Raw genomic sequence first — 21,022 nt, forward strand, 5'->3', positions numbered from 1 at the left:
CCTTATAAATATAATTAATAATAAAGATTAGATTATCTAACTGATCTTTGTATGTTATTTTACTTTTTTTATTATTATAAACATAGATAATTTTATTGATTTGATGATTACTCACATTATATATTAGTTATACTAGAATAAAAAAATAAAAATATTATAAAACTTAATAAAAGATAACTATTTTATGCCTATTTTCTATATAATTTGTATGTAAATTTAATGATACATTTATTTAATAATTACTATAATATTTAATTTTTAATTAGATTATAATTAAAAAAGTAGACATGTATACTTGAACCTGTGTATTTTTATTTTTTTTAATTTAAATAATAAAATTTTAAAAACAATATAATATAAAAGAATGTAACTGTTATTTTCTGTATATCCTTTCCTTATTATCATAATTAATACAGATTGTATTTTAATTGCTTATATGATATATATAATTAACTTTTTTTACTATTTATATCCTTACAAACATAATTAATTTTACTGATTTAATAATATGTAAAACAATTATTAACCGTAAATATTAGTTATTATAATGAAAATTATAAAATTAAAAATTAATAAAATATAATATTTTATGTATATATTTACATAATTTAATGTAAATTTGATAATATTTGTTATTTAATAATTATTAAAATAATAAATGTTTCAATTATACTTTTTAATATATTTTAAAAAGTGCACACACTAATTTATATAAGTTTTCTTTAAATAACGACATAATATTATATTTTCATTAATTATTTCTAAATTAAATTATCTAAAAAAAGTAATAATAAAAAAAGTTATATTTACATTTCTCGATAATATACTTATGCCAATAACTTGGCCGAAGATCAGTCATGATAAATATAATTCAAGAATGTTATGATTTTAGAACACATATCAAACTCAAAAATACTTTTCAAATGTTGATTTTGTTGAAATATTACCCAAATAATCGTTCTTTAACAAATATAATTTATAAGTTTTATTTTCTCAAATGATAAACCAAAAAGGAAGAAAAAAATATTGAGGTTGTTTTAAAAACAAAAATTTTCCCTTTTTACCAACCAGTGCAATGTCTCATAAATTATGATTCCTCCCTCATACTTAAGAGGATATTCTGGGTTACACCAAATCTTGATAAAAATGGAAAGAAAATAAAAGGAAAAAAAGTAATCAATCAATCAGAGATGGAGACAAAAGTGATATTGTGAACCATCCTCCAGTAATAAGGTGCCGCGTGTGACAAATAGAAGCAGTTATAAATTTGCTACTGTTTCCTCCACTTATTATGTTTGATGTGGAACACAACTAAAACATCACAGAACATACACACACAGTATACCATTTTTCATTAATCATTGTCGTTTCATCTTGTGTTTATCACCATGCTGATGTCTTCACGAGGTTTCATAGCTTATCTCGTATCTGGTTTCTCTTGTGCTGTTCTGTCTGTGCTTTTTCTCACCAACCATTTCCATCATGGTCAAAATTCACCTTTGCTAGCCTCCAGTTTGTCTGGAACTCTTCGAGTTTGGCCTGTAAGCACTTTCTTTTTCTCAGTATGTGATTTATGAACAAAAGGGTTAATGCGTACCAACATGGTGTAACAAAGTTTAATCATATGACTTGTGCTGTCTTATTTAGTATGTACTGAGATGTTCAACTCATGAAGTCTGTGTGCGGAACAATATGTTTTACAATTTATTACACACTTTACAAAATTATGAAGTGAAAATCAGAACTGGTAATTTGCTGTTTAACTGTCATCATGAAAAGTTATTTGAGTTTTTTTCTACTGTTAATTATTTTTGATACTTAGAAAGATGGTTTTTTTATGTAATAATCATTCTGACTTGTGCTGTGCTTTTCTGTATGTAGGATTTGCAGCCAAGTTGGAGACTTGTATTGGCGACGGTTATTGGGTTTCTTGGATCTGCATGTGGAACCGTTGGTGGGGTTGGAGGAGGAGGCATTTTCGTTCCTATGTTAAATCTTCTTCTTGGCTTTGATACTAAATCTGCTGCGGCTGTTTCTAAATGTACACAGTTAACACTTTCTCTTATGAACCAACATTTTATATTTTGTGTTACTTTCTAGATTTGGTTTATCAAACATGGTTAAAATTTGTTGTCACATCTGGGTCATTTCTGTGATAATTGTGGGTTGTGGTTGGTGTTTTGAGTTGTGTAAAAATCTGGTTTTTTGTGTTGCTGACTTGTCTTTTGTAAATGTTAAGGTATGATTATGGGGGCATCAGCATCATCGGTTTGGTTCAATTTGAGGGTGCCTCATCCAACGAAAGAGGTGCCTATATTAGACTATGATTTGGCGCTTCTGTTTCAGCCTATGCTCATGCTTGGAATCACAGTTGGTGTTGCTCTCAGTGTTGTCTTCCCTTACTGGCTTATCACTGTTCTTATCATCATTCTATTCATAGGTGTGTGCGGTAGAAACCAACATTTTTCATTGAATGAATCAGTTTTAGATCACAGTCATAGAAGAGTGTTGTTTTTGTCTCATTTAATATATTGGTTTTATTCTTTCTGCAGGAACTTCTTCAAGGTCTTTCTTCAAAGGAATCGGGATGTGGAAGGAAGAGACTATTTACAAGGTCAATTTTTCATGATTTGATACTATGAACTTAAATTCTCTTAATCCACCAACCTGAGTCTTTTACTTTACTTTCCGGGAAAAGTCACTTACTAACTTTCCCTGTTTAATTTTTGTTTGCTATTATGCAGAAAGAAAAGACCAAGCAACGCGCGACTCTGATTAATTCCCATGATGGAGATAAGACAGGCATGTACACTTTCATAATAGTAAATAGTACAGAAAATTTTCTATTCACTAAGGATTCATGCTACTGTTTCTATGACTGAATTGAGTGTTGTCTTTGTTTATGCAGTTAGAATCGACACAAAATGTGAGCCTTTGATTCCTAAAGAAGAGAAGTCAACTGTGGTATGCAAACGTGTAGCACACATTTCACAGATTATTCATTCTGCTTTATCAGAAATGAGTCTGCAAATTTCGGATACTTGACTTTTTTTCTCCAATGAAAATGTTCAGGAAATTTTATGTCTCAACCTTAGGTGGAAGAGGATTCTGGTACTGGTTGTGGTGTGGGCATGTTTCCTACTAGTTCAAGTGATCAAGGCAAGTGCCCCACCCCTTTTTCCTTCTCTTTATCACTCACATTTCCATTAAAATGTGTTCAATGTAATATCTATTATTGTTCTGCAGAATGATGTGGAAAGCTGCAGTATATGGTATTGGGTGCTTTTTGGCTTGCAGGTTAGATTATAGAACTCATAAACACATAAACTCAACTTCTGATGCAACTGGACTAATTCTCTAGCACTTGTGATTCTATCTTTCTCTTGCAGTTTCCAATTGCACTTCTGGTGTTTGGCTATGAAGCAGTGAAGTTGTACAAGGAGCACAAAAGAAGAATGAGCACAGGGAACTCTGAATGCATCTGTGGAGCTTCTATAGAATGGACTGCTGTGAACCTTGCATTCTGTGCATTGTGTGGCATTGTAGGTGGAGTTGTTGGAGGCCTACTTGGTTCTGGAGGTGGATTTATTTTGGGCCCTCTTCTTCTAGAGATTGGTGTCATTCCTCAGGTAGATTCAATTGACCTAACACAGTTAAATTTTGCTCACAATTCAAGATACTCACCTTGCAAGGTGTTTGATAATTTCTTCTTGTAGGTTGCTAGTGCAACAGCAACATTTGTGATGATGTTTTCCTCATCTTTGTCTGTGGTTGAATTCTACCTGCTCAAGAGGTTTCCCATTCCTTATGGTAATTTACATTAACTCTTCTCAGTTTGTGATGATGTTATCTTGTTACTAGTTACATGAATATAATAACTATAGCCTGTTTGCTTGTGTTTTTTTGCAGCATTATACCTCACCTCAGTTTCTATTTTGGCTGGCTTCTGGGGGCAGTTTTTTGTTAGAAGAATTGTTGCATTTCTTGGGAGAGCATCGATCATTGTATTCATCCTCTCTGGTGTTATTTTTGCCAGTGCTCTCACAATGGGTAAAGAAAACCAACCCAAGTTGCTGATAACATTTTTTTGTTGTTAATACAGTTAATACATTCTTGCATGGAAGTGTGTGATTTTGACATTTTTTTTTTCTTTCAGGTGTTGTTGGGATTGAGAACAGCATTGAAATGATAAACAACCACGAGTTCATGGGATTCTTGGGCTTCTGTTCCAGCCAGTGATATGTCTTATATTATCTTAGACTGCATGAAGAACAGAAAAATTCAATTTGGTGTGAATAAAGTTGAAGTGTGAAGAACAATGGCACTGACAAATGTTGGTCAATGCCTAGTTGACCACCATGAACATCGGTGTCAATAATAAGGCTTGTGAGAATAAATACGTGGAATGAGTGTTAGCTCCTCGCTAACACATACATCACAGTGGTTTCAGATTTGTTAAATTTTGTGTAAAGAAAAAAGAAACAATGGAAATGATATCAGTTTGTTTTATATGTTTGGATGTTCGAAAGATGAAGATACCTCTTCAGATATTCAGGTATAAAAATGAGTGGATAACCAATATACTAAATATTGTTGGGTATATAAATGAATATCGCTGTCGTAGTCACGGATTTTGGTCATAAATGTATGGATGCTTTAATAATGATTTTTTATATTTTGGAGTTGGATTCTTTGAATAAATTGAATGAACTGAAAATTTTGGTGTGAAGAGTGTGGAAATTGAATACGGAATGTGCATCGTTGGAATGTTGTCGGCTACTGCATACAGAGGTGTCATCGTCAAAGAACATCACGTGACCACGTTCTGGGATCAGTAGTAGTATCTACAATAATATAATAATGATATTTAAATTTGTCCCTTTACGATAAAAATTTACAAAGGTAAATTCTATTAAAAAAATTACTTTATTTACATCAGTTCAAAATTTTGTTTGGGTGTGAAGGAAATTTGACTACTATTATATATTGGAAAATGTTTTTGTAAGTAAGATGTCCCTTTTGAATTACGACATCACTCAGTTCCTCTACGTAAGTAATAAGAGGTACTTCCTAACCTCACCTCATCATTGGATCCTTTGAATAATGTGTTTAACTTTAGAAAGAAACCGCGATGCATAAACAAAATTCTTAGACAATAATTGAACGTCGAATGATGATGGTTGAGTTTATGTTTAGCCGAAGATTTAAGAATAAATGACCGTTAATTAATAAAAGAAACACATCTTAGAGTAAAACAATTAAAAGACGTCTCTCAGCTTGTCATTCATGTCGTGTTTGACTAGATTAATAATTATTTTTTAGCACCAATAATGGTATTCCCATACATTACAATATTGTTTCATCTTTTGTTCAATTTTTTCCCTCTAATCATTTTCATTTATTAATATTTTAGTTTCTGTCTCCCTCTTCGTCTTCAGGGACGTTTTTCACTATGTCAGCACGAGAATCAGATGAATTAGAAGAAGAATGTGCATGCACATGGACAACAAAAAGAATGTCTCTTTTAATCGCAGGTGTATTCGTTTTGAAATATGTACAATAAAGATTGAAATTAAATTAAAATCAGAGATAAATGACATACAATTGTTAAAACACTTCCCATAAACAAACTAAAATGCATCCACCAGAATTTGGCTTTTTTTCGTAATTGGCTATTATTTTGAAGTACGAGCATGTTATCTTTTGCTGACCCAACTAACAAGAGGATTTGGTCTCTCAACTGCAATTTTAAAGTTACAGTATCGAAAACCAAATAATAAAAATGGTTGATTTAACAGGCAGAATCAGATAAAAACAAAATTTACTTAATTAGTGCCCATTCATTGAAAGATTCTGCACTCTTTCATTACTAGATTCTATGACAGACCGTAACCTCTGTATGAGAGTAATTTCCCTTCCCATTGGTCCAAACAAAATAAAATAAAACCACCAAATCTATTCTTGATTTTAACGAAACTGTTTACTCCTTCTTTTCAACATTCCAGTTACACTATAAAACTAAAAATTAGTCAATGAAATTCCTGAAAATGTAATGTCTATATTGTTTTAATATCAAGAATATCATAAAGCACAAGAGCACATGATAATGAACAACGTTCACAAACAAGTCAATGGAACCAGTTGACAGAGGCTCATCTATGAACTATTATAGGCATGAGAAACAAGGCAGGGTGTATATGATAGCGGTATTCTTAGTAGTGAGAGCTCTAGTATGCAATGTGAAAGACTTGAAAGGATTTAGCTGGCACCTGGCTTCAAACATCTCCGACCCCATCCAAATCAGAAGTTCAGGAAAACCCAGGAAATAAACATGCCCCCAAAAACAATTCCCATGAGCACCAATAATTGAGAGAAATGATGCAGGGGCATGCTTAGAACATAGGAACAGCCACACAGGAAAGAGCTCTTGCCAGATGAACTACTACTGGGTGGATTGGAAAGCTTTCTTTGATGGTGATTGCATCAGTGATTTAGAATCTGAATTGATAACAATATTTCCCATTCCTGCCTCCATGGCCTCCCTCTCATCTTTTTCCCTTTTCTTCTGATCCAAAACAGCAGTTTCGGCAGCTGGGTTGTGATTAGAAGGCACGGATGGCTCCAAAAGACGTGGACCTCCATTCATCCAAGGATGCAGAAGACACTCACCAGCTGTAGGCCGCTTTTCAGGAACAAAATTAAGAATAGGAACCAAAAAGTCCGTCAAATCATTTGCATCTTTCTCACTGAAATCATACTTCTCCATGAGGACTTTATTCAAGGGCCAGAATCGCAATCGCCGGATGTGCCTTAAATCACCATATCTATTAAAGAAATCACGGGAATAACGCCCCCCTAGAGCTATCTGGGAATTATAATTCGCACACTCAAGTTAATCATGAACCAATGAACCACAACGGTTAAGACCCAAGAAATGGATAGAACAATATTGTTACCTTACGTGGCATCGTTCCAAGAAGTTCCATCATTAATGCTAAGTGGTCCTGAGATAAAATAAAAATATTACACATCAAAACTGGAGCGCAAATGCAAGTAAAAATTATTTTAAAACGTCAGCAGCACTGAAAGTAACTTAATATAAAGATTTAACCAATCATTCCCAAAGAAAGTAAATTACTATATCGTCCATGGAAATAATAAGAACATCCAAGAAGTTGCATAAGTAAACAGCACGCAAACTAAACTGTTTCGCCAACAGAAACATAACCTACCTGAATCAATCAATTCGCCTAATAATATATTCTTTTTATAGAATTTTTGCCTAAAAACAATTAGGCAGGCTAAAAAAGTTAAATTTATCTAGAGATTATACAAAAGGGATATGGTGCCACAACCCAAGAGGCTAAGCTCTATTCTTTGCTGGTTTGTGTATTTTCCAAGCTTAAAGCGCAAATATCTTATACATTTGGGGCATGTTAAAGATTTAACTTAAAAATAAAGTAAAAGCATTCATGTGTTTTGCCAAAGAACTTACTTTATCTTGATCTAACGAAAATCACTAGAGTATCTATAAAGGTTGACTCTCTCCATTTCCCAATTGTTGTACGTCTTGATATTGTAGGAAGGGGACATAGGTGTTTTACTACGTAAAAGCAATTATCATACATGTGCTTGGGCCAAGCTCTCTTCTCTGGAAGCATGGGTTTTGTATATTGCTTTTGTTCTCGTGCAGGGGTTATTCCAATGCTTTGAAATTTCATAAGAAAAATTAATAGGTGATGAGGTTAGTCCGATTAAGAGAGGCCTTGATGCTTTTACATAGGAATATGACCTCCCAGATTTAACTTTACCTAATGTCTAGTTGACGTCAACAAACTGAAAGCACACAAATTCCTCGTTAGGAAAGATTATGCTACCGGCATCTCATAAACTCAAAATGCATATCTACTTTATTTTATGCTTATCCAAAATACGCATCATGACTAAATGTAATCCATCATGGATTAATTTTCAAAATGCACCACTTTGACTCTCTAGAAGGATGACATGCTAATCAAATTGAAATGTAAAATTATGGTTACACTTGAATTTTGATGTGATGAAAAATCAGTCAGTCTATGCTCAGCTGATGTATATATGTGTATATATAAAAAGGTGAGACAAGAATGTCTCAAAGAGAAAGGTTACGGTCTATGTTCCATAACCTAATGATAGGTACACCCAAAAACAGCTTTATGTAAGTTGTACACTATTATAACGAACATAGTCTTAACACTCCCCCTCAAGCTAAATTATAAAAATTGTAGGCATCAAGCTTGGAACCTATAAATTGATTTTAGACCCTCTCAGAACTTAGTGAGAATGTCTACAAGTTGGTTATTAGAGCTGATAAATCCAGTACATAGTTCATTGGACAGCAGCTTCTCCATGATGAAATGACAATGGATCTCTATGTATTTGGTCCATTTTTTCATAAAACAGAAGATTCGAAGCAATATGAAGGGTTGTCTTATTATCACAATACAACTTCATCTAATCAACTTCACAGAATTTCAACTCTAGAAAAAGTTGTTTAATCCACACACGTTTAAAAGTGGCCAAAGCAATATTCAACTTTTGTTCTAGATCTAGCAACAACACATTGTTTCATGATCTTCCATGAGAAAATATTCTCTCCAATGAATACACAATATCATGCATTGCTCCACAATCCAACACATGAGAAAAATACAAAAAAATGGAGAATGAATTTACGAGGATGATCTTACCTCTCTTGGGATCTCATTTATAATAGCTTTGGAGATTTCAGATACAATCTAGATACAATGTATGAGAGGGAAGGTAAGAGAGTAGGAAAGCATGTATACACATCACAATGCATACAACAGCTTTTCAATAAATTCTATTTAAGACAACTTACTCTAACATTCGTGACAATGGCGTACAATGATCCACAACACTAGCAACACAAGTACTAGTACTATTCTTAAGGAAATGAAATTTAAACTTAACCTCACAAAGCTAGCTTGGTAAGATGAAGATTACACCTACTTATATAATGTAAATTTGACTATATTTCTAGTTGATGTGAGATCTTCAGCACATCCCCTCATGTCAAGGACTAGACATCTCGAGTGTGGGACTAGGGAGGAACTTGATAGTGGGTGACACGTTACACCCAACAAACTTGACTAGGATACACTTTAAATGTCTCTGATACCATTTTTAAAATGTGAACTTTATATCTAACTCAACCTTATAAAACCAGCTTAGTAAGGTGAGGTTTGCACCCACTTATATACTATAATTTGGTCATAGATTTAGTCGATGAGGTATCTCCAACACAACTCACGTACTCGATAATGCTGATACGATTGGCCCCAACAAACTTGACTAGGACAAGCTCCGAATGGCTCTAATACCACCTTAAGAAAGTAGAATTTAAGCCTAATAAAACTAGCTTGGTTTGCACCCTTATTATATACTATAACTTTGGTCATATATCTAGTCAATGTGGATCTTCAACAACCACAATACAACTTCATTTGATAAACGTCACAATTTCAACCCTTAAAGGGGTTGTTTGATTCACACGAGTTTACAAGGGGCCAAAACCATAAATCTATATTCAAATTTTGCACTAGTTCTAGCAGTAAGGTTTTGTATCTTTCTCTTCCAGGAGACAATATTCTCTCCAATGAATACATAGTATCCCATGGTGGATCTTTTGTAAATGGAAAAAGCCTAATCTACACCAAAATACCCTATAATTTGAGCATTTACTTTGTCCTCATACAACAATTCTTGTCTTGGAGCTTTTTGATAAATCTAAGAATGCAAATTACAACATTTTGATGATCGAAATGAGGATTTTGTGTGAATTGACTAACCAACACAACATAGGAAATATCAAGTCTTATAATATTCAAATAAATGAGTTTTCCCACCAGCCTCCTATCTTTTTCTGAATTTGAAAATGTTTCACCTTGGTCCACCATCAACATTTGATTTACATCAGAGGGATTATCAATAGGCTTGGAATTTGTCAACCCTATCTCCTCTAGAATGTCAAGAGCATATTTTCTTTGTGAAATAACACCTTCCTCTAATTAAGCCACTCATGTACCAAAAAATATTTTAGAAACCCAAAATATTTAGTCTGAAAATGGCTAAATAAATGCTCCTTTATTTGAGAGATCCTAGTTGTATAATTTTTTGTAACTATCTCATCATCATACTAGGAGAAGCGTGACAACAGAAAACAGAATTATCTACTTCACGTTATTCCAATCCAAAAGCCTACAAAGATGAATGGAGTTACCAAACCAAGCTTCAGGCGAATGTTTCATACCATAGAGAGAGTAGCATGATTTACACACTAAACCAAACTCCCCCAGAGTAACAAATCCAAAAGGTTGCTCCATGTAAATTTTCTCCTCAAGATCATCATGGAGGAAAGCATTTTTAACATCATGTTGGTGAAGAGGAAAATAGTGAATAGCAACCGTTGCAAGAAAAAGCCAACTTGTGGTGATTTTGACCACGGGAGTAAAGTATACAATAGTCAAGCCCATCAATTTGTATATTCTTTAGCCACCAATCAAGTTTTGAAGCAACCAACTTCACCACTAGACCCAACTTTAACAACATAAACCCATCTACAATCAACAATCTTCTTTCCAGATGGATGAGGCACAACCTCCCATGTGTCATTGCTTACCAAAGAGCCCACATTTTATCAATCATGGCCCGTTATCTTCCATGATTATCAAGTGCCCCATTCAATAGTTTTAGGAACAATAATGGCAGACAAAGAAAAACAAAATAATACAATTAAGACAAATGATGATAACTCAATTCACAAATAGGATATAGATTACAAGTGGACCAAATACCTTCCCTATGAGCAATAGACCAATTTGAGGTGAAGTCATGCGAAATAGTTGATGCAGAAGGATCCAAGGCAAGGGAAGATGTTGGAGGAGGATCTAAATCATAAGAGACTTAAGGAAGAGTGGGAGGGGTTGTGACTTGGGTTGGTATGTAAGGAAAGGTGGTGGAGCAATGTTTGACTAGTTTTCATTTGGGTTGGAGGAAAAAGAAGACAAAATCACTAAAGGACCAAAGTTTGGAACAAGTAGAAGATATTGAATGGAAGAGCTTCCATGGAGGACAAGAAAAAAGGTGTGTCCTCAACAAAGGTAACGCAAAGTGACATAAGATTATCCTCTAGTAGTTGGAGAGTAGCAATTTTATCCTTTTCAAAGTTGAGAATATCCCAAAAAAACACAATTAATAGCCTTTGCAGGGAGTGTCTAAACAAGGAGAGACAATATGAACAAAACATTGTCACTTTTCAAGACCTTAATTATTTTTCGAAATTGGCTCTTAATCTCACTAAAGAAAGACATAAATATTGCAAAAAGTTCTTATTTGTCTTTCATTAAATAAACCCCAAGTACAATGGAGAATTCATCAATAAAGGTTACAAAATATCTAAAGCCAAAAGATGTTACACGGCTAGGTCCCTAAATGTCTGAGTGAATAGTAGAGAAAGATGAGTTAATTCTATTTTCAATATGTTAGGTGTTACCTAACATACTTTCCTAGTTGACATGATTAACGGTATGTTTCTTTATTATCTTCAACTTAGCTAGACTCGCTCGAGTGACCTTGACGATCATGCAAAAGCTTTGGGGTTGGCATAGAAAAACAAGACCCAAGTGGGCTTGTTTTCAAATAATAAAGTCCCTTTGATTCATGTCCTTTGTCAATCAAACACTTGTGCCATGTTCCCTTATGACAAAGGACTCAAAGGTTATAGAACAATTTATAGTGAGTTAATTGGCTAAAAGAGATCAAATTATAATGACAATGTGGAATGTATGAGGCAAAATTTAGATTTAGGAAGGAGATAAATTAACTGGTTCCTTCAAATGTAACTTTAGATCCACTAGTGACATTAACAAGATGGGAAACTTTTGGAGAAGAGATAAATAAGAATGAAGAGATATTGCCAAAAATATGACTAGAAGCACCTCAGTCAAGTATCCACAGACATTTAGATTAAGAAATACAAGTTGTTGAAACATTGGGTGTCGAAGAAGATTGACCTTGATGGTGAAATTGATTGAAGAATGTATGTTTCTTCCATCTTACAAAAGGATCTTGGGAATATTTGTCTACATCCAAGATCCTTTCTAGTGCATTTGTGTTCAATGGCAAACCAAACTCATGAAAAGAATATGTAAGAGCTGAAGTACCTCTATCCTAGAATTTGGATTTGAGTTTTATTTGATGTTTAACCCATGGTGTTGCAAATGTATTTACTCTATTACTAGTATTCAACAAGACTAGATAATTATGACAAAAACAATAGCAAAGCCTTTTCTTAGGGTTGACTAAAAGTATGAAATGATGTCATCATATTCAATCATAACTTAGATGTGTTTTGAATAGCTTATTTACAACCTATCTGGGCTTATCTTATGATACAAACACTTCATACGTCCAAAAGTTATTTTCAGCTTATTTTAGAAAGCTCTTCAAGATAGCTTATGTAACTTACATAAGAAAAAGGCTAACCCCATTTACTCTTTAATAAAACCAACTTATGATAAGAACTTATTCAGTAAGCACTGAAATATTTGTTTACCGAAACAAATAAAAGCAAATTATTGACTTCTAAATACCTATTTTATATTGTTTCCTACAGTTTTTCAGTCTTCCTCTACTTCTAAGGCCTGCCCTACCCTCCATCTATCTAATCTCCTTTTATAAATCTCTCCATAAATGCCCAAACCAACTAAGACAAGATTCTACTATCTTTTCAGCAATGCACTACCCCAACCTTCTTCCTAATGCTTACATTCCTAATCCTATATTGCCTAGTAAAACAGGGCAACTTTGTTGTAAATTTGTTTCCTTTCACGTTTCTCTATATTTTAGAAGGCAAGGCACAACTTATCCTCTCTTATAAAATTATTTGTTTATGACAAAACAAAAACCTTAGAATATAGTTAAAATATAAACAGAAGAATCATCTACCAAGACTGCTCATTGAGCTAGTCAGTTTATGTTCCACTTAAGGCTCACCAAGATCAGTGATCCGAATAGCCGTTATGAGAGCTGGAAGATACACATCAGGCCCAACAGCCACTACCATATAGACAAGGAAAGGTACAAAGCTAACATCGTGCATAGGATATGGGACGCTCCATGCATTGATGCATAAAGAATTTGCTTTTCTAAATCAAAAATATACTGAATGTTACACAAAAATTAAGATAAAGTGTTGCACTTGCACTCATTGAGCTCCATAAATGGTTTTGATGCTGACTTGGGCAATAATTGTATCATTCCGTGAGTCAAAATGTCTTATTTTGGTTAATGGTAGTTTTAAAAAATGGTTTATTAGCGAAGGGGTTTTATTACTTCAGTCAGTGGTCCTATTTATGGTTTTGATGATGTTTGAGCTTATATTTGAGATTTATTAACTCCAGCTGTGAATGATGATGATCCTCATCAAGTAATTTCGTGTTAGGATTCAGAACACCTTCAACAATTTGTACTTGAAAAGGTCCACATATTTAATCCCTTCAACCAAGGAATGAAGAAGTTGGAATCATGAAAGGGTAAAATATACTCCATGTAAATATGGCTAAATTTAGTTATCATCCCCCAAATCACTTTTGTAAATTTGGATTACAACGAGTTTTCCTAGAGGGATAAAACTTTTGTTGTTGTTGGTCCTCATAAATCTTGAAATTGTTGAAAATGGTATCCATCACCACTTATTAACATGACATGCATCTAAATGTGTCATGTTCTTATAATTTGGACTAATGACCTAACTCAACTTTACAAAATTGATTTGTAAAATGAAGACTACCCAATTTTATAAGAACTACATTAGTACTCTGGTGGATGTGGGATCTCAACCCACTAAGAGTTGATATCCTAGTGGTTTCACACTATGATCACTCAGCCTTCCTAGCCAGTTTCTCAGTGGGTAGCCCTTTATGAAACATTGACAACTAATTGTAATAGGCCACAACTGAGGTGAACAGGCCTTCTTCCAACACGCCCCTTCATGCCCAAGGCTATGGGCATAAAGCGTGGCATGTAGTGGCTAAAAGGGGATCTAGAATAGGTTTTGATATTATCTTAAAATTTGGGTTAAGGGCCTCAATAAACCTCACAAAAGTTACTTCTAAGGTGAACACTACTCATGATTTATAAGGACTACACAGGTCATATATCTAGTCAAAGTAGGATTTCAATCCATTGAGAGTCAGCCTCTTGGTGATTGTACAGTACAGCGCTTAGTTAGCCCTTTTCTAAAACTAACAACAAACTCTGATAAGCCAATATTAAGGCAAGCTAAGGGTGACCACAGTTAAGGCAGCATTCAACACACATTGCATGCCACCTTAGAATGGTAGCTAACATGCCAAGACTAAATGCATATCATGTTAGTACTAATTGGTGACAAGGACCATTTTAATACTTTATGAGGATTAAATGCAACAAGAAAATGGAAGGTCAAAACCAAATTTATCCATATTTACAAAGACCAAAAAACATCTCTAACCCAAAAATATAGGAGTCGTGAAGTTCATCAACATGAAAAATACCATAAAACTTTTACAGCCCATTTCATGAACAATGCCGGACTTAAATAGATCTTATCCAGCTCCAATAAAATGTACCTTACCATACTAGCATATGTTTTATCTAGTCTGCAGTTTTCAAACACCCAAAGTTTGTGATTAAACATAGTGAAAAAAACTTTTTTTCTCTCTATTTTTGGGGAGAGGGTACGCAAACCAAAAATACATAGATTGATTCCCACAACTGGTAAGGATCACAATCTCATTAGAATGATCAGGTAGAACGTAAAAAAAGTAAACAAAATACACATACCTCATCCCTATCAAAGTTGTCACCACTGTGAGGATCAAATAACACATCTCCAGTTGCAAGCTCAAAACAAATGCAAGCAAAGGACCAAAGATCTGCAGAAGTAGAATATTTTGACCCAAGAATAACCTCTGGGCACCGATACTGTCTTGTCTGGATATCATTAGTAAATTGTTTATATGTCCAGCAGGCATTACCAAAGTCCACTAACTTGCACTTGAGATCAACTGATGCCAGCAGCTTCTGTCTCATTGATCGGCTTCCTCTTTTGTTACCCTGCTCTTTCAACTTGGTTCCATCAGCATCCGATAACCTACTAGTTCCTGCAGAACTGGAAGCATGTTCCCTTGTAGAACTCGCATTAGGAGATGACTCCACAGCCCCAGAAGTTTCAGGATTGCCCTCAACTCCTTCAGAAACTTCCTTCTCAAAACAACCATGGGCTGCTTGTTTAGCTTTTCTCTTAATCTTCTTCTTGTGATTCTTAACCAAATCCCCATTCAACATCTTCGTATCTTTCACACCTGACGACTCTAGCACCATCTTATCCTTACTATTAGGAAGAATAAGCTGCGCCCCAGACTTCCTAGGATCCTTAGATGGATCAATCATCGACAAAAGCAGGATGTTTTCAGGCTTCAAGTCAGTATGTATGATGGAAAGCTGTTTGTGCAAGTAATCCAATCCAACAAGAATATGAAAGCAAATTTCCTTAACCATGGCGATAGGCAACCCACGGTAATCCGAGTACTTAATAAGTGTCAAAAGATTGTCCCCAAGGTACTCAAACACCATGCAGACATGCTGCCCATTGGGACCAGAATGCTTGAAATGGTCCAAAAGCTTCACCACGCATTTCTTATCGTCAGGGTCTCCCTCCGCAACCTGTTGCAAAATCGTTATCTCATCCATGGCCGCCTCGGTGTAGTGCTGAGCACTCTTCTGAACCTTCAAAGCCACATACCTCTGCAGATCTCCACACACAAAAAAAAAAAAGCAAAACAAGTCAACAAAATCCAAAACACCATAAACTCTCCCAATTTACTGCCAACCGCTGCTAAAACGCCAATAATCTCTTTCACTGATTCTAGATTACAAATTAACCAGACTAACACGCAACTGAACTCAAAAAGGCAAAAACAAAACCATTTCAAGAATAAACCTAAAACAAACATATATGGGGAAAGATAAAAAAAATCAAAAAAAAGAAAAAAAGAGTAAACAGAGAGAGAGGAACAGACAGAATGTTTGACGTCCCAAGCGAGCCAGACAGTGGAGAAATGGCCCCAACCGAGCTTAGACTGAACGACGTAGCGACCGGCGTTGAAGGTATCGCCGATTCGGATAGCGTGGTAGCCACCGCGGCGGTAATCCTCGGTGCCTTCGTCCTCGGAGGTGAAATCGCTGCTGTCATCGAGATGGTGTTTGTCCCCCATTTCATCAACCACACAAGGATTGCAAGAAGAAAGAAGCACTGTATGTGTTTGTGAATTTGTTCGAAAGAAAACAAAAATAACAAATAAAGAGATAGAAGTTGAGAAGAAGAAGTTGAGAAGAAGGGGTTTGGTTGAAGAGAAAAAAGAAAAGGGTTTCTTTCAGTTCCTTCCTTCCTTCCCGGTTAATTTAATTCTTGAGTGAGGTGTCATCTTCATCCATTCATAATGACTTGGATTATGTGTATGCTCTTCTTTCCTTTCTTTTGTTTTTTTTTTTTCATTTTCATTGCATCCCACTACTACATTCTCATGGTCATGTCCTACCACTCACAAACACTAGTATAAGATACACAAAACTAAATCATTTCTTTCATTTTGGCTTTTCTTATTTGTCTTTCTTTGCTTTTCATAATTATTTAATATGAAATGTTTAATTCTGTTTTTGCTTTAAGATGCTATCATATATTCCATTTTTAGAAATTATATTTTAGAAATGTCGTGTTTGAGAATCAAGAATGTTTGAGAAGTTCTTTTGTAAATATATTTTTCCACAAATGACTTGGAGCAATAATTATAACATCCCAATTTTAGCAGCTTAAAACTAATAAAAATAGAGAGTTTCATCATAGTTCCAAAACAGATAGTCCGGTGTACATAATATATTAATACAGTCTTACAAAAAAGATGACTATAAAAATATATCACTTATACACTTCAACTAAACTAATAAGCTCTATACTTAAACTGACCACTGCTAAAGCTCCCACTAGAAACCTCCTTCTCAACACTAAAACGATAGTTATTCATCCTCCAGAAGCACCTTTGACACTGCAACCACATCTGCTCCCACCGAATAGGTGATCATCGCAAAAGGAAAACATACAATACGAGACAGACACACAACAAGTAAGGGTAAGCTAATCTGATTAAAAGAATCATACAATTCAATTATAAACAGAAATCATGCAATCTTTCTCATTTTCACCAGAATCAAATAGACCACCACAACCACAATGCAGATATATTACTCTAGACTCGATATCTGAATTATGTAAGCGACATTGGATCTCTGGGTGGCTTGCACCTGTGACGGTTCCCAAACTCTGCAGAGTTGGACACAAGGAGTTATCACCCGACCGCTCACAGGGTAAGTCCCCTTCGTGTCTAAGACTTGATCAAGTCCAAAGACTAGGACCTCCTGCTACTCCTCACGACATAATCCATTATGCTCTATCTAAGCGTGAATGATTATTGGAGTTTCAGGATACCAACCCATACGGAGTCCTTATGTCCTTACATACACTAAAACATTCCTCTTAGAATTTCCCTTGAAATCCTAATTCAACCACATCTTCTCATATTCCAACTTCATGCAATTTCACCACACATATTATCAGTCATAACAATTCATGCATATCATAACTAAGTTCACATTTTAACATTTAAACATAGCTTCATCCATTAGAAACAAGGAAAATAACACTCAGTTGCAGAGGTTCTCGCCCAAACTAGAAGATCTTGCCCAGGCGAAAGGGCTCTCTCGCTTAGGCAAGTCATTCTCGCCTGAGCGAGGCTCGAAACAGAGAACAACCCAAACTTTGGGTGAATTCTCGCTCAGGCTAAGTTGTCTTGCTTAGACGAGAGTGACTCTTGCTCAAGCGAGACTGGCTCGCCTAGGCGAGATCTCGCACAGAGACAGGGGATGAGTTGTTGGTGTTTTCGCTCAGGCGAGAGCTGCTCGCTTAGGCGAAAATACCAGATTCCCAATCTGTTCTCACATGCAACAGTCCATGAATCTAGCACAATCCAATCATACACTCAATTACACAATTTAAGCACTAATACAACACTCAATCATGCAATTCAAAGTCATCAGAATGATTTCTATACAAAATTCAAGTAAAACAGTTAGCTTCCCTTACCTGTTATCCTGTTTAGACAACTTTATAAACATCAACGCCTTACAAACGTCAACACCTCTAACTCCACATGATGCTCTATCTACAGATAGAAACATCACAAGAACGATCAGGACATACCGTTATGATCACTAATCATCAAAGACTCATGCTGATGATTAAAACGTCGCATGCAAGCGGAAGAGGGCTTGCATGCAACACAGAAAAGACTAAAAAAGAGAGCGGAAACTCAACTTACGCGAACGAAGAAACTGATCGGTCCAATTTGAAGAGCTCGCCGAGAGGATCAATCATACGGTCACGGTTCTTCAATCAGACGACCAGAGAGACAGAACCTCTAGAGAGAAGTCAGAGAACTATAGAAAAGTGGTTTCTAGAGAGATAGTGTGTTTTAAAATAATGAAACTCATTTATAACAATTCTATTTATACTAAAACCTTTTAATAATAAAATAATTGAGTCTCACTACTTTTAAACCACTATCACTTTTAAAATGTCATTTTCTAGGGTATTACAATAATCACAAGTGTATTTGTATAATATAATGAGTTAAATTATTATGCATTATTGTATCAACTCATTAAAAACAATGTTAAATAAATGTTTGATAAAAATTACTTTGAATTAAATTAAGCTTTCATTCTAAATTTCTATTTAAGTTTTTATTATAGGTTCTTTAAAAAATAAATTGAAGGTAAATTTTAATTGTTTGACAATATTAAAATTGTTAATTATGATAGTATATAATGAATAATTTTCCTATACATATTTCACAGTTTATTTTGCTTTAATTATATTTAAAAATTACAATATTTATAATTATATTTTATATTCATATTTTCACTTTATAATCCTCATTTTAAATGTATTTAAATTCTTTATATCCTAACAAAATTCGAAGTCCAAAGTGAACAAACTCACATTTTAAAGAGATTTCAATTTTAACATATCATACCTATTCTACAAAGCTCGCAAGTTATGTGGGTTTTCCCACACCCACAAAATATAATCAAAAATAATTTGTATAAATTTTGCAAACAATATTATTATTACTAAATTTTGCAAATAATGATTTTATAAACAAGATATATTTATATGGCTAATATTTTAAAAGAATTAATACATTTGTTTCTGTTATATGTGATCATGCACAGCTTTATATACATAGAAACCTGATATATATATATATATATATATATATATATATATATATATATATATATATATATATATATATATATATATATATATATACCTGATAAACATATGATCATTCATATATGAAATCTTACATAATTTTTAAGCATAAAATAGTATTTGTTGTATTACCTATTTATCATATAACTATTATCAAATAGCATCGAATTTAAATAAAAATTAGTGAAACAAAATTCAATTAACAATATATAGACAAAAATATATATATATAAGAGTGAAGGAGTCTAATCGAAAGTAGTTATAAGTGTAGTGACTTTAATTAGTAGATAAATTATTGATAATATTTTCTTTATATTTTAATTAGAGACAAAAAAATATATATATCTATCTGTCAAATTTTTCATAATTGGAAACCGAGAGATTTGGTATTAATAAGTTGTGAACAACCTATAAAAGAGATAAGGACACAACTTCCAACCTAAAACCTTAAGACAATAGATTTATTATTCTTTCTACTTGTATAGAAGTCGTCTTTCTCATATTTTTCCAATATAGGACTTCTAGCTCACCTTGAACTCTTAATAATCTCTCCCTTAACTGTGAGTATCTCCACATTGGAACATCTTCCTCTCTAACACGAGTATCTTAAAGGTAACCAACCCTTCAACTTTAGGGTCTTTCACCTACTTTATACCAGACTCGTCTAAGTCGTCAGTAGGATGAATCATTGGCTCTGATACCATTGTGAGGTTTTTTAGGAGGGAGACACCGGGAGATTCGATACCAATGAGTTGTGAGCAAGCCTATAAAAGACACTAAGATACCACTTCCAACTCAAAACATTAAAGCAATAGGTTTACGAATCATTCTACCTATATAGAAGTCATCTTTCTCATTTGTATCTAATGTGTATATGTATTTATAGTCCTCCTTATAAAGTAAAAAAAAAAAAAGATAGAATCTACATCATTTGAGGATTTTAAAACATATTATATACATATATCTCCTCTACCCATACTTCAACATACCTCATTATTGCACACGATTACCTATATCATCTCATGCTTCCATGTAACACACGATAGCAAACAAATATCACAGCCACAAAAGAAAAGCATGGTAAGCTAGTAATTTATAAAATGACATACATTTAATTATCGTCACCAATATTTATTCAAAATATCATTCACCCATAATAAAATCAAATGTAAATAATTCACTACAAAAAGTGTAATCGAGGAATTTTAGAAGAGGTTATAAAAACCCCTAGTAAGACCAACGCATAATGGGGATTTTCCATTCTAAACCCCAATAAGGGCTAATGGTTTTTTAATGAACAATAGTAAAGTTTCACGTTCCCCATTTTCAATTTCCCTCTTTTTCATTGTTCTCAACTTCCCTCCTTTGCATTCTTTTAATATACTATTACTCATTTTCATTTTCCCTTTTCAATGCTTGCAAAACCTAGAAATTTTCAAACCTTCACCTTTGAATTGGAAAAAACAATTTCACTCTTCAGTTTGCGGTTCTTCGTCATCAATTTTGCCATTTTTCGATTGTGCATCTTTGAATCACAGCATTCAATTGGTAAAGGGTTTTCTTTGCCCTTTTTGATTTTCCAATTTC

General features: G+C 34.0%; 2 protein-coding genes across 3 annotated transcripts; one reads left to right on the forward strand and one right to left on the reverse strand.

Annotated features, from left to right (window-relative positions):
* The first annotated feature begins 1,278 nt into the window (after positions 1–1,278).
* On the forward strand, positions 1,279–4,579 carry LOC114192552 (sulfite exporter TauE/SafE family protein 4-like). Its single transcript, XM_028082305.1, has 12 exons — positions 1,279–1,541; positions 1,882–2,041; positions 2,240–2,440; positions 2,553–2,614; positions 2,745–2,802; positions 2,909–2,964; positions 3,073–3,159; positions 3,247–3,297; positions 3,390–3,629; positions 3,717–3,810; positions 3,910–4,050; positions 4,157–4,579. The coding sequence occupies exons 1-12, from the start codon at positions 1,389–1,391 to the stop codon at positions 4,237–4,239; spliced, it is 1,386 nt and encodes a 461-aa protein (XP_027938106.1). The 5' UTR covers positions 1,279–1,388; the 3' UTR covers positions 4,240–4,579.
* Positions 4,580–6,005: 1,426 nt separating this feature from the next.
* Positions 6,006–16,606, reverse strand: LOC114190988 (SRSF protein kinase 1-like). Of its 2 annotated transcripts, none has more exons than XM_028080095.1 (4): positions 16,125–16,606; positions 14,887–15,849; positions 6,957–7,004; positions 6,006–6,865 (listed from the first exon to the last, which is right to left on the reverse strand). In XM_028080095.1, exons 1-4 carry the CDS (start codon positions 16,317–16,319, stop codon positions 6,443–6,445), a joined length of 1,629 nt encoding a protein of 542 aa, XP_027935896.1. In that variant the 5' UTR covers positions 16,320–16,606; the 3' UTR covers positions 6,006–6,442. The 2 variants fall into 2 exon arrangements, with proteins under 2 accessions (XP_027935896.1, XP_027935897.1); XM_028080096.1 differs by having other exon boundaries at positions 6,304–6,865; positions 14,887–15,857; positions 16,125–16,235.
* Positions 16,607–21,022: the final 4,416 nt, after the last annotated feature.

This window comes from Vigna unguiculata, chromosome 7 (assembly GCF_004118075.2).
Source record: "Vigna unguiculata cultivar IT97K-499-35 chromosome 7, ASM411807v1, whole genome shotgun sequence".
Lineage (NCBI taxonomy): Eukaryota > Viridiplantae > Streptophyta > Magnoliopsida > Fabales > Fabaceae > Vigna > Vigna unguiculata.

What these genes read in the sequence shown, in the direction of transcription:
- LOC114192552 (XM_028082305.1), top strand. Translation starts at nt 1,389, where the DNA reads ATGCTGATGTCTTCACGAGGTTTCATAGCTTATCTCGTATCTGGTTTC. An exon ending in TGCTGCGGCTGTTTCTAAAT is followed by an intron (nt 2,042 to 2,239) that starts GTACACAGTTAA and finishes GTAAATGTTAAG; the next exon opens with GTATGATTATGGGGGCATCA. An exon ending in TACTAGTTCAAGTGATCAAG is followed by an intron (nt 3,160 to 3,246) that starts GCAAGTGCCCCA and finishes ATTGTTCTGCAG; the next exon opens with AATGATGTGGAAAGCTGCAG.
- LOC114190988 (XM_028080095.1), bottom strand. Translation starts at nt 16,319, where the DNA reads ATGGGGGACAAACACCATCTCGATGACAGCAGCGATTTCACCTCCGAG. An exon ending in ACAACTTTGATAGGGATGAG is followed by an intron (nt 7,005 to 14,886) that starts GTATGTGTATTT and finishes ATTTTATCTCAG; the next exon opens with GACCACTTAGCATTAATGAT. An exon ending in TTGGAACGATGCCACGTAAG is followed by an intron (nt 6,866 to 6,956) that starts GTAACAATATTG and finishes TATAATTCCCAG; the next exon opens with ATAGCTCTAGGGGGGCGTTA.